The 21,186-nt window shown below is 43.1% G+C and overlaps 1 protein-coding gene across 2 annotated transcripts; it reads left to right on the plus strand.

Annotated features, from left to right (window-relative positions):
- Positions 1-538: 538 nt before the first annotated feature.
- Positions 539-19,487, plus strand: FERMT1 (FERM domain containing kindlin 1). Of its 2 annotated transcripts, none has more exons than XM_053938953.1 (15): positions 539-614; positions 3,580-3,753; positions 5,223-5,456; positions 6,928-7,074; positions 7,619-7,832; positions 8,269-8,371; positions 9,560-9,667; positions 10,519-10,650; positions 10,790-10,839; positions 12,932-13,056; positions 14,119-14,225; positions 14,806-15,027; positions 15,691-15,815; positions 17,578-17,719; positions 18,845-19,487. In XM_053938953.1, the coding sequence occupies exons 2-15, from the start codon at positions 3,603-3,605 to the stop codon at positions 19,016-19,018; spliced, it is 2,034 nt and encodes a 677-aa protein (XP_053794928.1). In that variant the 5' UTR covers positions 539-614; positions 3,580-3,602; the 3' UTR covers positions 19,019-19,487. The 2 variants fall into 2 exon arrangements, with proteins under 2 accessions (XP_053794928.1, XP_053794930.1); XM_053938955.1 differs by lacking the exon at positions 539-614 and adding an exon at positions 3,073-3,097.
- The last annotated feature ends 1,699 nt before the right edge of the window (positions 19,488-21,186 follow it).

The following is a 21,186-nucleotide window of genomic DNA, read 5'->3' on the forward strand; positions in this document are numbered from 1 at the left end:
CCCATGGTCTGTCAAAGATTCATACTTTCTATCTCTGCAGTCTTTTTCCAGGATATGAGTTTAAATCTGAAAATAATTTTTTCCTTTATTCTGTCTGTTTCTCTTTTCTGACATTGATATGGTTTTTCCACTGTGCTTTACCTCATCACTGTACCACCGTGTAAGTCAAAAGTTTAAGGAAAGAAAGACTTTCTATGGAAATCTGGCTCATGGAGAAGCTTTTGCCCCTTTCCTGTCGGTTCAATCCACTTTTATGCTGCACCTCTTCTAACACATCCCCACCTCACAAATACACCTTTCTGTTCTTTGCCATTGCACCCTCAGAACTGATTTTCTCCGGGTAGCCTCAAACCTCTAAAAGCAGCACCTGAAGCTGCTCGATGGCCTGGGGTCATCGATGAGGTGGTGTCTCTGGACGCTGTGCGAGCGGTTGACCCTGAGCACCGCGGAGCGGACAGTGCTCCTCGCCGCCTTCTCCCACCGCGCGCTGGCGGAGGGAAGGGGAAGGAAGGGCCGCCTCCCCTGCGGCTGCCGCTCCTCCCCCGCTGTCTCAGAGGCAAGGTGGCGGCGAAGGGCGAGGGAGGAGAGGGGAGCGCTGCCGGCGGGGACGGCAGGTGAGGAGCGCGGGGCGCCCGTCGGGAGCGCGGGGCGATGCCGGAGCGACCCCGGCACGGGGCACCCGCAGGCGGCTCTGCGCTGCCCCGCGGCACCTGCGGCGGGGCGGGAGTGCCCGACTGCCCGGGGTTGTTGCTTTTGCAGCCCTTTCCGCGGGGCCGCGGCTGCCCGGCACTTCCTCAAAGTGGAAGTGGCGCTGCCGTGGGCGCCGCAGGCCGGCCCCCGCAAGCACCCTCCGAGGTGCGCCAGGCACCGCCAGCCCGAGAGATATTTCGGGACCCTCTTGACCTTAACCCCGCGTCCTTAGCACCTTGCTCCAGCACGATTCACATCTTTCTCCATTCCCGCTCAGCTTTTGAAGTTTGGGGCTGTGAGGGTTAAAAGCTGCGGAGAGCTCCATCTGCAGAGACACTGCTCCTTTTCAAAAGCTGAGTTGGCCACAATGCGCTGCAGAAATCCCGAGTGGAGACTGCAGTAGCCTGCAGACACGTTTTTGGCCTGTTTGATCCACCCGTGCCAGGCCTTGCAGCTCTCACGTGGAGCCCAGGAGCTGGGGCGCGTTCCCAAGCAGATCCAGGCTTGACCTGAAGGCTGTAAGATGTAAACCCTGTCGGTTTGGGTTTGGTTTGGTTTGGGTTTGGTTGGGGTTTAATACTGAGGGGTTCGTTGTCCTCGTTGCTTTGCTTGCCCCGTTTTCGAGACCAGGCTTTGTTTGTGCTGCGTACTCCAGTAGATTTACAAGTGTTTGTGTTGCCTTATCTTCAAACTGAAACCTCCTGGTTTGAAGAGGAAGTGTGGAGGTGCGCGGCTTTAAGGAATGATGGAGTGCCAGGATTAGTGCACTGAGGCCATGGTTTTCCAAGCTGGTGAAAGAAAGGGTTTCACCCACCCCTTGGGCTGCTCATTTTCACCCGTGTCAGCACAGGCATTTGTGTACAGAATTAGATTGGGAAGCGAAACCTAATCTAAAGACGTCCAAAAAAAATCCGGATCAGTTCCTAAATGTTTTCACTGGCCCAAGAGGGCAGATGAGACTGCTGCTTTTCTGCAACAATAATGGTTTATAGTGGAACAAGGGTGTGGGCAGAAGTAGAGTTCATCTGCTGGACTGCACCCCCGTGCTCCTGAAATAAAATCCCATAGTTGTCATCCTTTGGCCATGGATTACTTTTGAAGATGTTTATTGATGCTTAGGAGCATGACTAGGGGCATTTTGACTTTTCTAAAGTCAGGGCTTTTGTTTTGCTATGAATACATAGCAACAACAGCTGTCCTGTGCACCTTGTACTGCACTTGTACTGAAAGCCTCACCTGCCTGGGAGACCATCTCAGGAGCTGGGTCTTGGATGCTTTAGGAAAGCCACAGCCCTTCCCCTCCATGGGTACCCCCTGGTCTAGTGCATACCTAAGCTTGTAAATCCATGTGGCACACAGCAGCACAAATCCAAAATCCTTTATCCCAGAGGCAGGAAAGGCAGTGTTCCCAGTGTCCAATACATTGCCTTTATTTACCAAGGCAAGCCAAGCAAACTTCTTGGATAAGTACCAGCCCTTGTTGGTTTAGTAACTGTTTAGTGTAAAGGTGTAGGCTGGCACATGTAAGAACCCAGTTAACAATAGGGCTTGCTCCATAGGGTGAGTTGGCCTCTTGGAGTCACACAGTTACGAAACTGCAGTTTTCTGACTTAGGGCTCTCTATGTGTGTGTGTAATTTTAGAACTTCAGGGCAGACTCCCAGCCCCTTCCCAGTGAAACACGCTGGTAAGGTGATTTCCCACTAAAAGGATGGCTTTGAGCTGGTCAGATTATTCATTTATAATGTCATTTGTTTAAGGGGAAATCCATCTAATCTTTAATATATACACTTTCATTCCCTTTATGTTTGTCATTACCACCTCATCTCTATTTGTCTTTGATGACAAATTTTATATCGGTGGCATTGACATCAGGTTTTAAATTACTAAATACTTGTTCTTAAGAAGATCTACAACAACCTGTAATATTGCTACATCCCTTCTGGCTTAGTTATTTTCTATGTTAAAAGCAGTCTGAGTAGGGCCCCTTCAACAAGAGTCTGTGAGCTGGGTTCTCGTGTGTTATTGAAAGTTTGCAATAAATGGAATTAATCCATTTTAGTGCCTGCACCTCAACTGGAAAGGCCTTTTTCAGGACAGAGAGCTGCCTCACTGGTTAAATATCACAAATCCTGCCTGCAGCATCAGTTACCTTATACCTACAAGCTATTTCTTCAGCAGAACCCAGCTGATGTTTACCAAAGCTTCTGCTTGGAGCGTCTCCTCTATTTTGGCTTGGCATGATTACTGTTCACCTGTCCTGGCAGGAGCCTGGTGGGATCTCAGACGATTCACCTTGCTGAGAAGGACACATGCCTACATCCTTGTGCAAGTCAGCAGGAACTGCAGATCTGTGTCTGGATAATGCTGAGACGCTAAAGTTGTCTCCCTTGTGTGTACCCAAATAGGTAAAATTACTCTCTGGATTTGGTCCCGTGGGAGCAAGCTGGCAGAACTGCAAATGTAAACTTGGATTTGCAGTAAAAATTAGAGCCCTAAACGTACAAGTCAACAAAATGACTTTGTTCACTGGATAGATTGCCAAAGCAGATCCCACAATTATAGGCTTTACAGTGTCCAGGCTGGTAGATTAGCACTGGATGGTGGGCAAACCCAGCTAAAATTGAACTGTGTCTACCCAAATGGAGGCATCTGGGTTAGGGGTGTGGCAAAATCAGAATAAAACTAAAAAATCCTGCATTCCTATCTTGCAAGAGCAATTGCAGGAGCAGAGTCTAGTTCAGAGATAACAAGATAACACCTCTGAAATTCCATCCAAGGCCTCTGCGAAGTCCTGGCAGCATGGAATGATGTTGAGACTATGGAGAAATGCATTTGTTTCAGAGTGGAGGAAAAACATCCTGTTCGTTTGGTTGGTTTGCTTTTGCAGAGCTTACACAGACCTTTCCCAAGATGGTTTCCTCAACTGAATATGGGTCACACACCTGGGACCTCTTGCTGACAGTTGATCATCAACATGAAGGTGTAGAAAAGGAAATTCCGCTACAGGTCACAGGGGATCTTCATGTTGGAGGACTGATGCTGAAATTAGTAGAAAAAATCAGTGAGTAAAGGCCTGTTTCATTTACAGTGTTACTAAATAATACGTGCAGCTTTCCCTGTATGAAGGAAGGCTTCTGTGTGTTTTGAAATAGTACTGCCTCACTTCTGTGTCACAGCACAGAGTGTGGAGGTTCTCAGACCCAGGGGTTTTTGTGGTCAGAACCCCTCCCTGTGTTCCACTCTCTGTGTTACCACAGTGCCAATAAAACTTCGGGGTTGCCTTTCAGTTAGATGAAAACAACTAAAGCAGGCTAACGACTCAAGTCCCTTTCCAGAAGGATGGTACAAGTGTGTGGTTTGGGGGACAGGAGAGGTAGGAGATGCCCTGTTTATCCAGCCATGCCTGTCAGAGAGGGTGAGTTGTTAAAAGGCACTTCAGAAGTTCCTGTTTCCTGTACTATTGTGGCATTCTAGCCTAAGTCTGAGCCATGTTATCCATTGCATAGATACAGTAGGGAAGAGCTGGGAAAAGCCAAGACTAGCCGAGTCAAAGTTAGGAAGTGAAAAGTAAAATGCCCTGTGTACAGGAACAGCAAGGGAGCACAGGAAGAGAATCTGTCATACTCTCTGTACACTAAGACACACGGTTCAGCCGGAAACAGAGTTTCCACTGAGTCAGAAGAATAATATTTCACAGTATTTTTAAAAAATACTCAGCTGGTGTGAAAAGCTTTCTGTATTAATATTTAAAGCAAATCTGTAACTGACTTGTCAGCAGCTCTCTTGAGACACAGCTCTTACCAGGGGACTCCAAAGTAGGACAGGGCTCTGCTGTGTTATGGACATGCTGAGGAATAGCATCTGCTCCATGGAGCTGATGAGGAGCAAGGATTGATGCAAAGACTGAAACAGCTTGGCCAAGATCACACAGAAGCTTTACCTGCTACTACATATTGACATCTGGGAAGTCATATAATCTTGGAATTCCCATGGAATTGAGAGCAGCAATACTTTATCTCCTTCCTTGTGCATGTGCTGCTGCTTAGCTGTGTGTAACCAAGACTTCCATGGACTTGAAGCTGGTTCTTAACACTGAGATGAGCTGCTCAGTGCTGCTGCCAGTAGGCTGTGGAAGAGCTTGTGCCCATCTGGGTGCACAGGAGATTTTGTAGGAGGATTTTCAGCTTGCACTGACAAATTCTGAACTGGAACCCTTTGTTGTTAGTCCTTATCCCAGCAAAATCCTAACAGCATTGCACCATATGTAGCACAAGATTCAGAAGATGTTCTTTCCCTGTGGATATCCACAAGACTAAGGCAGTGCCACAGTTAGCACCTAGGTTAGATCTTCAGGGAAAACAAAGTTGGTTCCCAGTGACTACCACAAGAATTCAGCAAATAGGGTCTAGGTTGGGACCTGTAGCTGCTGCTTTAATCTAAAATATTTGTGTTTACAGAGACCTGTTTCCGAACCAAGTGTTTTGTATATATGCTCCATAGTTTGTTAGTAACCATTTTGTATTTTCCTAGAAATAGCACAAGATTGGTCAGACTATGCTTTTTGGTGGGAACAAAAAAAATGTTGGCTTCTGAAAACCCACTGGACACTGGATAAATGTGGGGTGCAAGCAGATGCTAAGCTGATCTTTACTACTCAGCACAAAATGCTGCGGCTTCGCTTGCCAAACATGAAGACTGTGAGACTGAAAGTCAGCTTTTCTTCCATGGTATTCAAAGCTGTCAGTGACATCTGCAAAATGCTCAGTAAGTAAAGATAAATCTCCTCTGGCAACTAAGCTAGAGCATTTATTGGGTGACTTTGTTTTGATGTGAAGTCCTTCCTCACAAAACTGTTCAACTCAAAGAGAAATTTGAGACAGGTTTTTGGGGGTTTCAGTATGCAGTGCATGTCAGTTCTTAGTCTTTGTCTTAGTCAGTTCTTAGTCTTTGTGATAACTGATGCAAGCACTGTCAGCAATGTGTCCCACAAGCTGCAGGAGTACTGGATAGTCAAAGCTGGCAGTTTTCTAGGCATCTTTGTCCTCCTGGTGTAGGACTTGGTCCTGATTATTCTGTGCCAGCGACTAAGAGCATAAGATTATCAATGTCCTATACCAGCCTTCACCACAGGCAATTTTCCTGGTGTCAACTGATTTATCACCTATTTTCACTAACATTAATGATATCCAACTCTGCCTATATGTGTTCACTTCAGATGTAGCATGTTTTAGATGTTCAAGACTTCTGTATGTCCAGATCTGTTCAGGTCAGGGCACACCTAACAACCCCAGCCCAGTCCATGAATGTCTCACAGCACTAAGTCCCTCACTCTTCCCAATAATGGAGTATTTCCAAGTAGAGGGTTTGGAGCATGCCAGATGTGTGCCTGTGATCAATGGGAATCAGTTGAGTCTACAAGCAGCAGTAGTACCCTTTGGTTTAGGGTAAAATAGGGATTCAATTTCTCATCTTAATTAAGATCTTCAAAGCTTAGTCCATTAACAGACTCATCTTCAGAAGGAATTTACTGCCTCATATTGATCCACTTTCAATTTCATCTCCTAGCAGTAGATTGTGAAAGGTGCAATGTCTTTATAATACCTAACAGCTCTGATATAATGATGCCATAATTGTCCAACTGGCATTTGGCCAAATTAAATATTTCTACATTTTCGCTGCAGATTGAGTCAGTACAGAAACACTGTAACTTTGAGTGAGTGAATACTGTCAAAAATGTCTTTGCTTACCCCAGGGTAAAAGTGTTTTTCAGAAATGAAGTGCCAGGTTTGGGACTGGAAATACCTGTCTGGATTAGTAGTGCATTAGAGAACAGTGAGAACCAAGACAGGTTCTTGTATGAGAAATACATTGAATAATAAAAGGCATCAACCTCAATTACAGTGGTCCTTGTTTATTCATAATTTAGATAGTTCACAGAGGTTGTTATGCTCATAGGTGACTACAGTGCTGTTAGGGAGAAAGAGCTTCTTCCTGGCATTCTAAATGCAGTTACATTTCCTACAAAAGGAGATTTAAATCCTGTCCAAACTTATTCTTATGGCCCAAAGTCTTTGGCCTTGTTATAGAATTTGTGGATTTTCCACAGCTACTACTTTCAACCTGCTAAAAATAAAGTTCAGATTGCAACATGAAGCTTCCTGAAATGCTGTTACCAACCACGGGTGTAATCATTGGATGTAATCATCTTGCTTCACTTCCCAAACTGCCTTTGTAGATATCAGGCGGTCAGAAGAACTCTCTTTGTTGAAGCAATCAGAAGGCACACTCAAAAAGAAAAAGAAAAAAGATAAGAACAGCAAAGAACCAGCTACAGAAGATATCTTAAACCTGTGCAACTCTCCAGTGAGTTCTGGATTACCAGGTAATGAAAAAACAACATGATTTTATTGTTTTGACTGGAAGTCAAAAGGAGGAAGAAATTCTTTGTTACGCAAAGGAGGCCAGTTTCATGTAGGATGGTCTTGGAGACACAGTGGGCCTGAAATCAGTAGCTTCAGGAAATCTTCAATATGTCAGTATTTCCCTGTTGTCTCTAGAAATGTTTCCCTTTCCACTGATATGAGAAAAGCCACTCTAGAAAACAGGTTGTGGCCCTGCACACAGGATATGCAGCTGCCCTTTGAAAAAGGGGGGCAACGCTTAAAATGTTCGTGAAATTTGGCAACCTGCAAGAAAAATGAGGAATAAAGGCTTGAAAGCATGCATTTCCTGTGTCCAACACAACTGAGATCTCACAGAGCAACAAAGAGCATTTCTGTCCCTGAGGTCACCTCACCTGTGAAAGGACAAGGCCAGCTGGAAACAGCAGAGATAGGAGACTGTCTTGAAAGAAAAGGGTTTTTATGATGGAAAGTAGTGGACAGGACCATTTTTCATGGGAATAACATTATGCTCTTAACTTGCAGTCAATCCAGGTTTATACAGTAAGACCATGACACCTGTTTATGATCCTGTCAGTGGGTCACCAGCTTCTTCCACAATTACTTGGTTCAGCGATGGTTCCTCGGCTGAACAGAACTGCAACATCCTGGCCCTCAGTCATCCCACCTGTTCCCCAGAGATGCTGGCAGAGATGTACCAGCCACGGACTTTGGCTGACAAAGCCAAGCTCAATGCAGGGTAAGGTGCCTCTCCTGAGATCCTTTGGGTTTAAAATGAGGAACGATGTCATTGTGCAAGCTCTGGGCTAAAGTCTGTTGTTAGATGAAGGCAAATTCAGCTGAGCACAGTGGGCACAGCTAAAGGACAGTTTGGATGGCAAATTCCAAAGGCTTTAAGTAGACAGTGGAAAGAGATGTGGATAAGTTCAATAATTTTGCATTAAAAATAGGTGACTGAGTTCTGCACAAGTAAACATTGCTTATTGTATATCCACAGAAAATGGAAGTTGGAAGTCTATATGAATGCTCCACCTTCTTGAGTTACATGAATTTCACCTAGATTTAGAGGAATTAGAGCTGTTTATTCCCACCTTTGTTTCACAATTGCACTGGAGCTCTGAAGGTGTGATAGTTTTTCCTGTACAGATGGATCTGTGGGTTGTTTTCTTCCACAGCTGGCTGGATTCATCTCGATCACTTATGGAACAAGGTGTTCTGGAGGAAGATCAACTTCTTCTACGCTTTAAATATTACACTTTCTTTGATTTGAATCCAAAAGTAAGAACCTTGTTTTTATTGCTATTTGCTATTTGCCTGCTTTCATGTCAAGGAGCTATACAGCAATATAGAATATATATAGCTCTATGTAGAATTTTACCTAGGATTTGTAACAAGCCCTTCAGAGAGATCAAATTCAGCTTCTTCCCCTCAGCTATGGCTGCACTTTTACCCTCTGGACACTGAATCACTGTTCCTCACATGAAATGAGATCTTAAATTTAAAGATGGTATCTGAAGAGCACCAGAAACAGTATCCTTATTTCCAGAGGGGCTGCTTTACAACAGGAAAAGTTAAGGGGAAGACTAGACTAGCAGTATCCTAAATGATGTAAGGAGTCCAGTTTTTGAAATTTGGCTTAAAAATGACATTAATATTGCACTGTCCTCATTGAATTTCACAGCTTTTCTGGTCTGAAGCCCTCAGAAGAAATCAGGGCACTTTCCAGTTTATCTGCCATGTTTTTGGGTGAAATGGAACCCCACTGAAATCCAAGTACACGTCTCAACTTCAGCAGCCCAAACATTTCCCTTCTCTGCCCCAGCCAGCCCTGAAGCCATAGGATGAAACAACCCAAAAGAGCTTCAGGCAACCTAATATCTCACCTCTGCTGGGAGAGGTCACACTCCAAGGTTTACCCTCCCATCACCTACAATTCAGCAGCTCCGGGGCTTGAACATTTCTATGAGTCACTTCAGCTTATTAACCAAGTAGATAATAAGGAATAATCACTATCCAAAAACCAGATAGTGAATTAAAGCAGATCTGCCAAATCTCAAGCCAGTGCAAAGGCAGACTGAACCAGAAGTGAAAAAGCCAAGAGCGGAAGAAAGGAAGTGAGGAACAAGAGAGTTCTGCAGGTTACATTCGAGTCAGCTGTGTCACATGATTTTCTCCCAGTGTGGTTTCACATCTTGGTTGCACCAGTCCAAGGCTTCCTGCCTCAAAAGGGGATGTTGAGCCTCACCTTCTGCCTCAGCCAGGGGCTTCCTGGTTGGTTTTGTGTTGGCACAGCAAGCGCTGGGACCATGCATACAATCACATGAGCTGGTACAAGGCAAGGAGGGAACAGAGGTGGGAGGAGGAAGGAAACAAACACTGCAGCTCAGCCCAGCATTGGATCAGTTGCAGCTGGCTGTGAGGCTGTGCCTGAGGTCACTGATGGGCGCTGTTTGCTCTTCCCTGCAGTACGATGCGGTGCGCATCAACCAAATATACGAGCAGGCCCGCTGGGCCATCCTGCTGGAGGAAATTGATTGCACCGAGGAGGAAATGCTCATCTTCGCCGCACTGCAGGCACGTACTTGAGCCCAGTTGCAAAACCTCTTCCCTCAAGAGGCAGGCACAGGTTAGGACAAGACTAGGGCAGAGCCCAGGCCAGGAGCTCTGCTTGGACTGGGGGTCTGCTCTTGGGGTGAGAAACAATCAGCAGCATCCATCAGCTAAAGTAACTAAACTCAGTAGCAGCAGTAACACCATTATTCACACAATTATGGAAACATTCACTAATATTATCTGCACCCAGAATGTAATTTTGATATCAGTATTAGAATGAAGTGTGGCTTCCCATACCACCTGCCATCACTTCACCTCTTCTTTCTGAAAATTCCTGTAATACACCATGTGTACACCATGTGTACACCATTTCCCAGCAGACAGGAAAAAAGCCACAGCACAATGTGAAGATAGGGACACTATGGAGTACTTGGAAATTTAACATAACTGAGCATGGCTTAGTCTCTGACCACAGATAATAAAGCACAAACCTTCATTAATAATGCATTCCTTCCTTTTAAATGTAAACAGAGCTGCCAAGAATCCACAGCTCGTCACTGCAGAACACCAGAGCACCTTGCTTCCAAGTTTCCGCCTTGTATGGATGGCAGGACTAGGGATCCAAATGTAGCAGCCTCCCAGAACAGGGACAATTATTCAGCAAAGAAATACAAACACTGATAATTAAAATAGGAAACCATTATCAGCCATTGCACAGGAGTCACAGTGGACATGGCTCTTTCCTTGGGAAAGCCCCCTGATTCCTGCAGAGTTGTCCAAGACCCAGGAGACCAAATGATCTGTTTTCAAACACTTTGATTGTGTGTTGATAATTGGTGCATTGACTATTGGATGCTGATGTTTTATTTTAGTACCATGTAAGCAAGTTATCATTATCATCAGAGACACAAGATTCCACCTGTGAATCAGAAGTGGATGAAGTAGAAGCCGCCCTTTCCAATCTGGAAGTGACACTGGAAGGTGGAAATAAAAGCAACATTTTGGTACGTCCTTTGGGATCCCAGAATTCCTGTTGCTGTGCCAGATCTGTTGACTCTCATGAGCCTTCCTGGTTCTTGATTTTTTTAACAGTTGATTACATACTGCATTGTACTAAAATTATTCCTAATTATTCCTGATTAGGAGGACATCACAGACATTCCAAAACTTGCTGATTATCTCAAGCTAGTTAGGTGAGTTGTTAAAATTAATAATAAAACATACAAAACCAAAAGCTTAACCTTACGAGAGGTCTCCTGAGTTTTTCATTCTAATCTAACAGTACATCTGACAGTTATGAATTGACAAATACCCTAGATAGGTCTAACCAGCCTAATATTCTCTTCCAATCTTTCTCTTCCTGCTTCTGACAAAGCTTCTGTTCCTTGGCAAATCTTTCCCACTCCTGGGATGCTGGGTAGCTGTATTTGTACTTATTAAAAGACCCTGCTGTCTGTATTTTCTAGTGCTCATCAGTCATCATCTCTAAACAAAAGAGACTTAAGTTTTATTTTCAATCATATTTACTATTTTTTTTGCCAGTAAAAATCCAGAAGAAACTTGCAGCTCTCCCTGAGAAGAATTTCTGAAAGTAACCCCAGGGAATGTAGTTTTTAAACCAAAGAAGCATCCAAATTACCCCTTTCTTACCAAACATGGAGTCTGTTTTTTCTAATATAAAAATGAGTTTCTGTGATCCCATTGTAGTATCTTGTTTTATGGGTGATTTAAATGACAGTAGAGACTGTAGAGACCTCAAGATGCCTTTTATCACAAAACAGTCTTTGTGTTTTAGAAAGATAAAGTGTTCTGTTGTACAAGTATTTATCAGATTCATCTGTTAACAGATGGTATTTTTAATCTGGGAACTGAAAACTGCACCTGAAAAATTTTAACTGTTCTTAACAGCTAACAATTGTTAATTATTAATTTCCAATTTGGAATTTTATTTGACATTCTTATAATGAAGGTGGCTTAAGATGAAAGGGAATTAAGACTTTTAACAATAGGTTATTTGTTTTTCCCCAGCAGTAGAACAGTTTGCTATTATAAGCATTCAGCAGTTATTTATCATAATGAAAAAGTTCCTGTATAAATGCTAAATCACTTACCAAATCTAAGGCATTGTAGAATCCAGGTAGGGTGTAAAACTTTCCTTCAAACAACAACACTTTGTGGCTATAATTATTTGATTAATTGTAAACCTGAATGCAAAGCTGTGCATGTCCCACTGCTTACTGTTCCTATGAAGTTTTTTTCCTATTCATTCACAGTATGCACCACAGTAAATGCTACTTTCACGTGGGGACAGTATTGTGGAGAATTGCAACATTTATTTCAAAAACAATAAGAAAAAGCTTTCTAAAAAGTTTTCAGCAACTTTTTCAAGGATATAAAAATAGTTTTATTTGTCAAAAAAAATTATAGTCCCTTATTTTTGAAGAATGTTGCTGTATTGGAAAACTAAAAACCAAATTATTTGGTAGTTTTGAAAATCCAAGTTTTTTTAATTTAAACATAAAAATTTCCATTTTCTAGAAAGGATTCTAAACTAGGATTTTTAGAGAGGGTCTGGAGGTATACATAATAAGAGTGTATATATAGTACATCACTGTTTTCCAGCTGGTTGTATACTCTTTGTACCATCCTCTTAGATTTAAAGGGAAATACTGGATTTTTTTTTTCTTTTTTCTTCTTTTTCACTTCATTGATGACCTTTGTCACTAGCTGTGAAGTATTTCTCCACTCACATTTTCTCTACTCAAATGCTAATATCTCTGGTTTTCTCTCCTGAAGAGCTACAAAGCTTCTGTAAACTTAGTGAAGAAATAGAATTTTGTTGTGTTAGATATGATTCAGATTAAGCCAAAAAAACTGATCTCTGCTTCCTTACAATGAATGTGAGTTGGTTTTATGGGTGCAGATATTCAAGATAAGGTGCTGATGCAAATTCATGTTAATAAATCAGGGGTTACTTTTGTGTTACTGAGTTCATGGGAAAAATTAGTCTGTTAGAAGGGATTGGCTTTGATTAGTAATGGAAGAAATAAATGAGAAAAAAACATAGATGGGATTCAGTAAAATCTGGAGTAAAAACCACATCCATACCTGGGATAACCTGGATTGGATCCAGGTGTTTCCCACCCCCTCATTGACACAGAGGTGTCATACCCAACCAAAGCCATGGGTATGGCCTTGAATTTCAGAGGCTCTGCAATATTTGTGAGGGACTTAGCAATTTCTATGTGTTGATATAAACAAATGGGATTTCTTTTTTTCTGGTAGGCCCAAAAAGCTGGCACTCAAAGCTATCAAGACATATTGGTTTGTCTTCAGAGACACTTCAATATCTTATTTTAAGAACAAGGAATCTGCACAGGGAGAACCTATTGAAAAACTAAACCTAAAAGGTAGGAATTCTCCTTTCATTGTTTTTTCTGTTACATCTGTGAACTGAATAAATAAGAAATCCCTGCTAGATTCAGGAAGGCAAGCACAGCAGCATTTAGTCTGAGAGCTTTTTCAATTCCTGAGACTCCTAAGCAGGTAGATTGCACCTGCAGAAGAAGCTTAAACAGAAAGGATTCAATAATTTAACCCGAGCTGGGATTATCAGAGCCTGATTTGTAAAATCCGCTGTACTGCTGAATTCTTCAAGACGAGTCAGGTAGGGAATGTGACTTGTGGGATGCTTTATCTTCAAATACTTTCACTTGACATTAAAGGGCGTGTTCCCCCGTGTCCTTGGCAAACACACTGTGGCAGCAGAGGATTAGGGATGATGCCATGGGCAGGAATGCCAGAGGCTGTCCCTGCATTCTGCTGTGCAGGGACAGCTCCAGGGCCTTCTCTGGGCCTCATTTGTGTCCTGCATGGGTATTCCAATGTCTACAGCCAGCTGCTGGAGGAGGAGCCCTGGCTGGGCACACAGACACCATCACCCTGTGTAGCCTCCATCTACATCTGCTCCTGCAGGGACATCCTTTGTTCAGCATCAGGGAACCAGTGATGCCCAGGACTCATCCTAGAAGAAACCTCTGAAATAGAAGATTGACCTGTGAACAAATGGCTCTGCATCCCAATCTGCATATCCTCAGTAGGTCAGAGAATGCCTGGAAAAACAGCCAGGGTGGCTGGAACCTCACCAAGTAGCCTCTCCCACCAGTTCCTCTCCATTTCGAGTGCTGAGCGTTTCCTAAGATCAGGCTGAGGTTTTGGGAGCACTCCCAGCCTTTCACTTCCATGTTGACTCACGTGCTCCCTGAGCTCAGAGCATTCATCACCCTGGCAAGCCAGACCAGGCAGTGAACTAGAACAAAACCCTTTCATTAGGGCCTAAGCTTCAAAGTCCTGGCCCTTAGTCTCAAAGAAAAACAACCATGAAGTACTGTTCCTTAGTGTTAAAGCAATAATTAAAGTTACTGATATAGTAATGAAATAAATTAATTTCCTTCTGATTCCCTGTGATCTAGGATGTGAAGTTGTACCAGATGTAAATGTTGCAGCGAAGAAGTTTGGAATCAAATTACTAATTCCTGTTGCAGATGGCATGAATGAAGTATATTTAAGATGTGATAATGTGAGTAATAAGAGAAAATCTGGATTCAAGATTTATGGCAGATTGTCCTGTTCTAGCATTTGTATAGAAAAATTAAGATGTTGCAGAGAGCTTATTTTCTAAATCTTGGGAAAATTTAAGAATGATGTGGTGGCCTGACAAATACATAATTGTCCTGGGGACATAGGGACAGTAAGTCATCTTGTGCTTACCATCATTTGCCAAGTAAAGCTGGTAAGAAAAAAGCCAGAACAAACTATCAAAAAAAAAAAAAAAAAAAAAAAAGTAGTTACAGTATTTTATTCCAATGTTGTCAGAGAATTGAGGTTTGGAATTTGTTTTCTTTTTTCTTAATTAGAACTCTCCCCATTCAGATGAGGAGAACATGATAAGGATCTTACATTAGTTTTCAGTTTATTGAAATGTATCAGATCAAATTGTGTAAAAAGTGTTCAACAGGTGAAAACCAGTCATGCAATAAAATTTCCAAGAGAATCTATTTCAAGGTACTGGATTTCTTAGAAAATTTAAAACCTAGGTGTAGTTGGAACTAGTCCAGTCAGGAAGGAAGAACAGTAACAAACAATTGTCTTTGTTTCAGGAGGATCAGTACGCTCGGTGGATGGCTGCTTGTGTTTTAGCCTCCAAGGGCAGAACGATGGCCGACAGCTCCTACCAGCCCGAGGTCCAAAAGATCCTTTCCTTCCTCCAGATGAAGAACTGGACCATGTGTTCCCAGGCTGCCTCTGAGCCAGAGAATGTAGATATGAAACCCGAATGCTTCGTCTCACCACGCTATACCAAAAAATTCAAGTCCAAGCAGGTATCCTGAGTATGGCTCCATGGCTGGGCGTGGGTGATTCCAGTAGTTGCTTAGGGATGAGGCTGGATCAAAGCAGCATTTGGAAGCCATACAGTACAATTCCCTGCAATAGTCGTTTGTCTCTTTACAAGAGGCCTTTTCTTCAAACTGAACAGAGGGATAGGTGTCTTGGCACCTCCTCCAAGCACCTCTCCTACATCCACACCCTGGCTTAAGTCACTCATGATGTTCTGCTCCTGATAACACTGTTCCTGAAAGTCTCTTCAAGAGTAACAAAGGAAGGACTGCAAGCCACTGTTTGCTTCTGAATCAACAGGGTCTTTGGGTCCTCCTGCCTTTCAGGTCTTTCTTTGCTCTCCACCTAATTCTGTGTCCTGCTTTTGCTGTGCTAGAGCTCAGCCTGCCCATCCTGAGGAGGGTCCCGGAGCAGTGTATGGAGTCAAGACAGTGCTGCACAAACCCAGACCTAAGACCTTGCTGTCCATTCTGCCCTTTGCACTTGGGATGTGTTCCCAGGTGCCCTCTGTGCGGCATCTGCACAAACAAAGTGACAACAAAGTGTCTGAACACAGCATCAGACCTCATGATTTTTGATTTAGTGAAAGCAACAGGATTTTTGTTCTCCAGTCAGCTGAAAACTTTCTCTCTTCCTGTGTTTCCCAGCTGACTGCCCGTATTCTGGAAGCCCACCAAAATGTATCCCAGATGTCCCTGGTGGAGGCCAAGCTGCGTTTTATCCAAGCCTGGCAGTCCCTCCCTGAGTTTGGCTTGTCCTACTACATTGTAAGGTAACTGCACTCTCACTCAGGTCAAGCTGCAGTAACGAGTTCATGCTCAGGGATTTGCAGGAAGTTCTTTGTCACCCTGTTCCAAGAACATTCTCTATTTTTTCCCCACAGGCTTCTTTTAATTTTTGTGATTTTCATCCTGCTGGTTTTTTCTATAGGAGTAACATCCAGTAGCTCCATTCCTGGAGTGAGACTCTGCATTACATCTGCCTTGGTACAGACCTCTTGGGTTTAGCCTGAAGTAACCTCTCACTAGCATTAAACTCTTACTGTCATAAACTCTCCAAAATGTATAAAATGCATGTCTAATTGGTGTGCTCAGATTTGCAGGATGTGTTCACTCTGACCCTTGTTCATTGCAATATGATAAAATGCTAATTTCTTTTATATTTCATTAAGAAAACAGCAAATTATCCCTTTTCAAGGGGATGAGCAGTGTGCCCTTAAAAAGTTAAGCTGGAAGAGCAGTGAGCACAAAAAAGGACCCATTGTGTTCACAGCAGCTTCTTCCTTGGACATAGCAGAGATCTGACCTGCAGCTGTTTCTCTTGACAAAACACCAAAAAGCTGAAAATTACTGACACAACCATACTTGGAGGCACCTTCCTTAAGTTGCCTTCCAGGGCTGGCTAGGACTCATCTGTGGTACAAATTTAAGCAGCTGGGAACCACACTCTGGCAGAGGCCAGCTGCCATAGAACAGCCCACATCTGCAACTGTGACTTCCCAAAATCCAGTAGCATCATGTGAACTGTGAGATCATGTTAGTCCTTGGATGTCCCAGGTTCCAGACTGTGCCTAGGAGCCACCTGAGAAAGCACTGCTTGTTTGGAGTCAGAATTCTCCATGAATTCCATGCCCAAAAATGGTCTCTGATCCTGTTGAATTTACTACCACAGGTGCAGATTTTTTGCCCCATATATCACCATTAATCCTGTTAAAAGCACAAACAAACCCAACACCTAAACTGCATTTTGTAGCGGTGAATTGCTACACACTGCAGTATCTTGGTAGGGCATTAAGCAAAGCACAAATAGTGTCCAGGTCACTTTTTCTCCCTAAGGTCCAGCTGCATCTAAAGAGAGAAGGTTCACAAACAGGATCAGAAATACTGAAAATACAGCAGGCAGATGAGATTTCTTCCAGCTTTCAGCATGAAGGTAGAGGAAGGTTGTGTCTTTACCAGAGTAATCTGTTCCTAGCTATTCCGAACTCAAAAAATTCTGTCCCTCAAAGATTCTGATGCTTTTGTATTTATTTTTCATCTCTAATCAGAAGAAAGTTGAAATGTTAAAATGCCTCAGTAATTTTGCAATGTGATTTATACTGAAAAACATGTATATATCAGTTGTTTTGATTATATAATTTAGATTAATACAGGTTAATATAACTAGAGGAACATGTTTCAACATTAGAGAAATGAAGCAACAAAAATTATTGTTGGCATTTTTTCCAGTAAAAATATAATCAAGTTCATGCATTTGGGAAGAACAGTATTTTTTAAGCAGGAAACAATGAATTGGAAAGATTTCAACCAGATCTACCTTCCTGACTATTTTCCATCTTACACCATGGCTCACCAGCCTACACTTTTGCTTTGTAACAAATCCTGTTCTAAAGATGGGTCCAAGCTCTCCTCAACCCCAGGCTGTTGTGACTTTTCCCACGTTTTTTGCACTTGCAGAGGTGAGCAGCTGAAATGTTTCCCTAGCCAGAAGTCATTGCAAAGCAGATTTGCTCAAAGGCTTTGGGTTCTTTTCAGGTTTAAAGGAAGCAAGAAGGATGATGTGCTTGGGGTGTCCTATAACAGGCTGATACGGATAGATATGGCCACAGGAGATCCTATCACAACATGGAGGTTCTCCAACATGAAGCAGTGGAATGTAAACTGGGAAATCCGCCAGGTAAACCTGGAACAGCTCTGCCTTCAGTCCTTGCATTTCACACACTCAAGGATGCTTTCAGAAAATATTTTCAAACCTCACTGAAAAGATTTTGAACATGTTGTGACATGTTATTAAATAAGCTGTCTGCAGTTTTTCTTAGTGGAGTCTGTAGTCAAAAATCAGAAACAAAAAGATCACCAGTTTTAAAGGTTCCTACCAAGCTTATTCTTGACAAGTTGCCCTTGATTTTGATGGGATGAAATAGAGACTCCAAAGTGAATTCCAACATGTTGTGTTTACTGCTCTGTCAGTAAAAATCTCATTTTAACTCACATGCATCATCCTCTATATTGTGGTGGTTCAGTCTCTATTACAGACTGAGGATACAGGAACCCAGTTTGTCTTTCAGATCCCAAACAGATTGCAAGGCCTGTAACTCTGCGTCAATGTGTGCTCCCTGATTTGGGGCTTCAAAACTTGAATCCAGTACTATAAATTGTAAATTTCTGGGGTGGAACTACTGTGACCTGATGTAAATTAGAGCAGCCTGGAAACTGTTCCTGCTTGTGGAGCTTTCCACATCCATCTGCAGGAACCAGGAGAGATCAGATACACTCCCTACTGCTCTCCTGCAGTACTCCCTGCACCAGAGCCTGTAATTCTGGGTCAGGTTGCTGGGTTTACATTAAATCCCTCTCTAAAAAGGCAGAATCCACAATGATCAACTAAGCTCAGTTAGCAGCATTTTAGAACTAATGGTAGCTGGAAACCAAAACCGGGATCCCAAAGGCAGATTTTAGGTCAGCACATAACAATGGACAGATTAAACATTATTCATTAGACACAGAGTCAGGAGTGCTATTCCTGCTCTTCCCAGTGTTCACTTTATATGCCATTGGAAAAAAGCTAAAAGATGTTGTTGCCTGCTTGGACAAGCAAAAATGTTTCACCACGAGAGGGCCCTGATGTAGCAGCAAATCCAAAACCAAGCAGCCAAATACCCTGAGCATCCAGCAGAACCAGAACTCTTGGTTAGCAGGGGCAGGTAGTGCTTTATCGCAGCATTTGTGATCCAGCTGTGTTCTCACACTTCTCTTTCTTACGAGCTTATCTGTCTGATTTTGCCACGTCTGTTCCCCTTAGGTTGCCATCGAGTTTGACCAGAATGTGTCCATCGCTTTCACGTGCCTGAGTGCAGACTGCAAAATCATCCATGAGTATATTGGGGGCTACATCTTCTTGTCAACACGTTCCAAGGACCACAATGAAACGCTGGATGAAGAACTCTTCCACAAATTAACTGGAGGTCAGGAATGAGATGAAGTAAACTCTCTTCCCACTGCCTGCTTCTTCTTATAGCTAAGACTACCAGAGATTAGACAAAAATATCTCTGGTTGTTAATTGCTGGCTACTAATTATTGTACGTGTCAGTCCTGTACTATGACTGGAATGGTTTACAGTTTTTGTTAAATGCTGAAGCTAAGGTCACTGGATGCAGTATGGCAACTCCATCATCAATACTTGAGAAAATTTAATCGTCTGTGTTTTCCTTTTGTACAGCTCAATGTTTTTAAATAAAAGTGTCTAACCACTGGACAATTTTTTAAATCTAGTATTTTTAATTGCAGCAATCTGTTTAAACATCCAGAACAAGTAACTTGAGGATATAGTACAGTGTCTTTTCTTCTCTGTTACAGCCAGGCAACTTCCATTGTTAACTGGCCATTGTTAAAGAGCCCAGCATTTATCAGAAGTAAAGCTGAATAAATACGTATTTTAAAGCTCCATGGTTTGTCTAACACTTGTCCTGAGAATACAAAACATTCCAAAATCCTGCAGACTAAGCTATTGAAACTCCTGTAGTGGTTACTCAGTTGATCAAAAATGTAGAAGCCATGTCCACCTTCATCCACTGAAGTGGTTTCCTGAAAGCCAGAGAAGTCACAGAGCATTCATCTTGGCAACACTGGATCCAAAATGTTCATCTTTTGAGGAACATTGTTACTTACCTGGTTGAAAAATGTGCTTTAGGAACGATCAAAAACTATTAAAGAGGCCTCTGAGTATGTTTCTATTTTCTGTCCCTGTTACTCTGTTTCACTATGACATCTCACTGAGTTGAGCTGTTCATGTGAGGATCTGAAAAGCCTGCAGAAATTATTTTACATGTGTGCAAATGCAAAGAGTGATGCTCAGAGGGCTGGAGCCCCCCTGCTCTGGAGACAGGCTGAGAGAGATGGGGGTGTTCAGCATGGAGAAGAGAAGGCTCTGGGGAGAGCTTAGAGCCCCTGGAAGGGCTGTGAGAGAGCTGGAGAGGGACTTTTGCCAAGGGCACACAGTGATAGGACAAGGGGGAATGGCTTCCCACTGACAGAGGGCAGGGCTGGATTGGATACTGGGGAGAAATTCTTCCCTGTGAGGGCAGTAAGGCTTTGGCACAGGTTTCCCACAGGAGCTGTGGATGTCTCTGAGGAGCCAGATCTGAAGCCAGCAGCTCTGCCTGCTGGAAGGAGCCACACACATCCACCAAAGTGAATGAATTGTAAAGCAAGGACAGAGTGAAACCAGGAGAATTCATGAAACTACTGGACAAACCAAAACTGGTTTCACATATCTAAAGAAATACAATGGACAGGTGTTGTCATATCATAAAGGGATGCTGCAGAAATCACAGCATGCATTCATAAACATCACTGGAAACTGAGAGCCCTGATTTTCATGCCATGTGCTCTGCTTTTCCCCAGCCCCTGTCAATGGGCTTCAGTGGAATCACTCCCAGTTTGTGCAGTTTAAACTACGGCTTAACACTTTGCAAAAACAAAAAAATGACAGCCTGCTTCCCAGCCCTCTGTTCTTCCCTCTCATCAGCACTTTTTGTACAGGCCGAGGGACCATCCAGTTTTCCTTCAGAAGAGAACTTACTCACTTGTCACCTGCTTGACACAAGCCAAGTATTTTCCTCACATTGTGAGATCCACCCAAGTCCAACACTGGCCATATTTAAAGCCTGCCTAAGGGTGCCATGGGAGAGCTAAATGCTCATATTAGTGCCAGCACCTCTTCCATAGACAGCTGCCTTCCAGATCAGTCTTCACTTAGGCTTTGCAGTGAGGATCCTGACCATGCCTGCATGGAACCCCTCATTTGGCAACGAGCAATACCAGACTCCTGTGGATTGCTCCCTGGGAAACACAGCCCATGCTTGCCTCTCTCACAGCAGAGCTTGTCCCAGAGTGCTGCATGGAGGCCCTGCAGTTGCCACTTGCCTACTACGTGACCTGAGCACAGGAATGCAGAGACGGGAAATCTGAGCATAGCTCTCATTAGCAGAGTGTGGCTCATTTCATTGCTAAACAGGCACGTTCACTTGCAGTTCAAGCTGTCTCTGCTGGGATTTCAGAGAAACTAGCAAATATTTCCATTTTCTTTCCTGCCCCTCCTTCAATCTTACCCAATGTGTCACTGCTTTTCAACTAAATCCTTC

Source organism: Vidua chalybeata, chromosome 3, assembly GCF_026979565.1.
Source record: "Vidua chalybeata isolate OUT-0048 chromosome 3, bVidCha1 merged haplotype, whole genome shotgun sequence".
Taxonomy (NCBI): Eukaryota; Metazoa; Chordata; class Aves; order Passeriformes; family Viduidae; genus Vidua; species Vidua chalybeata.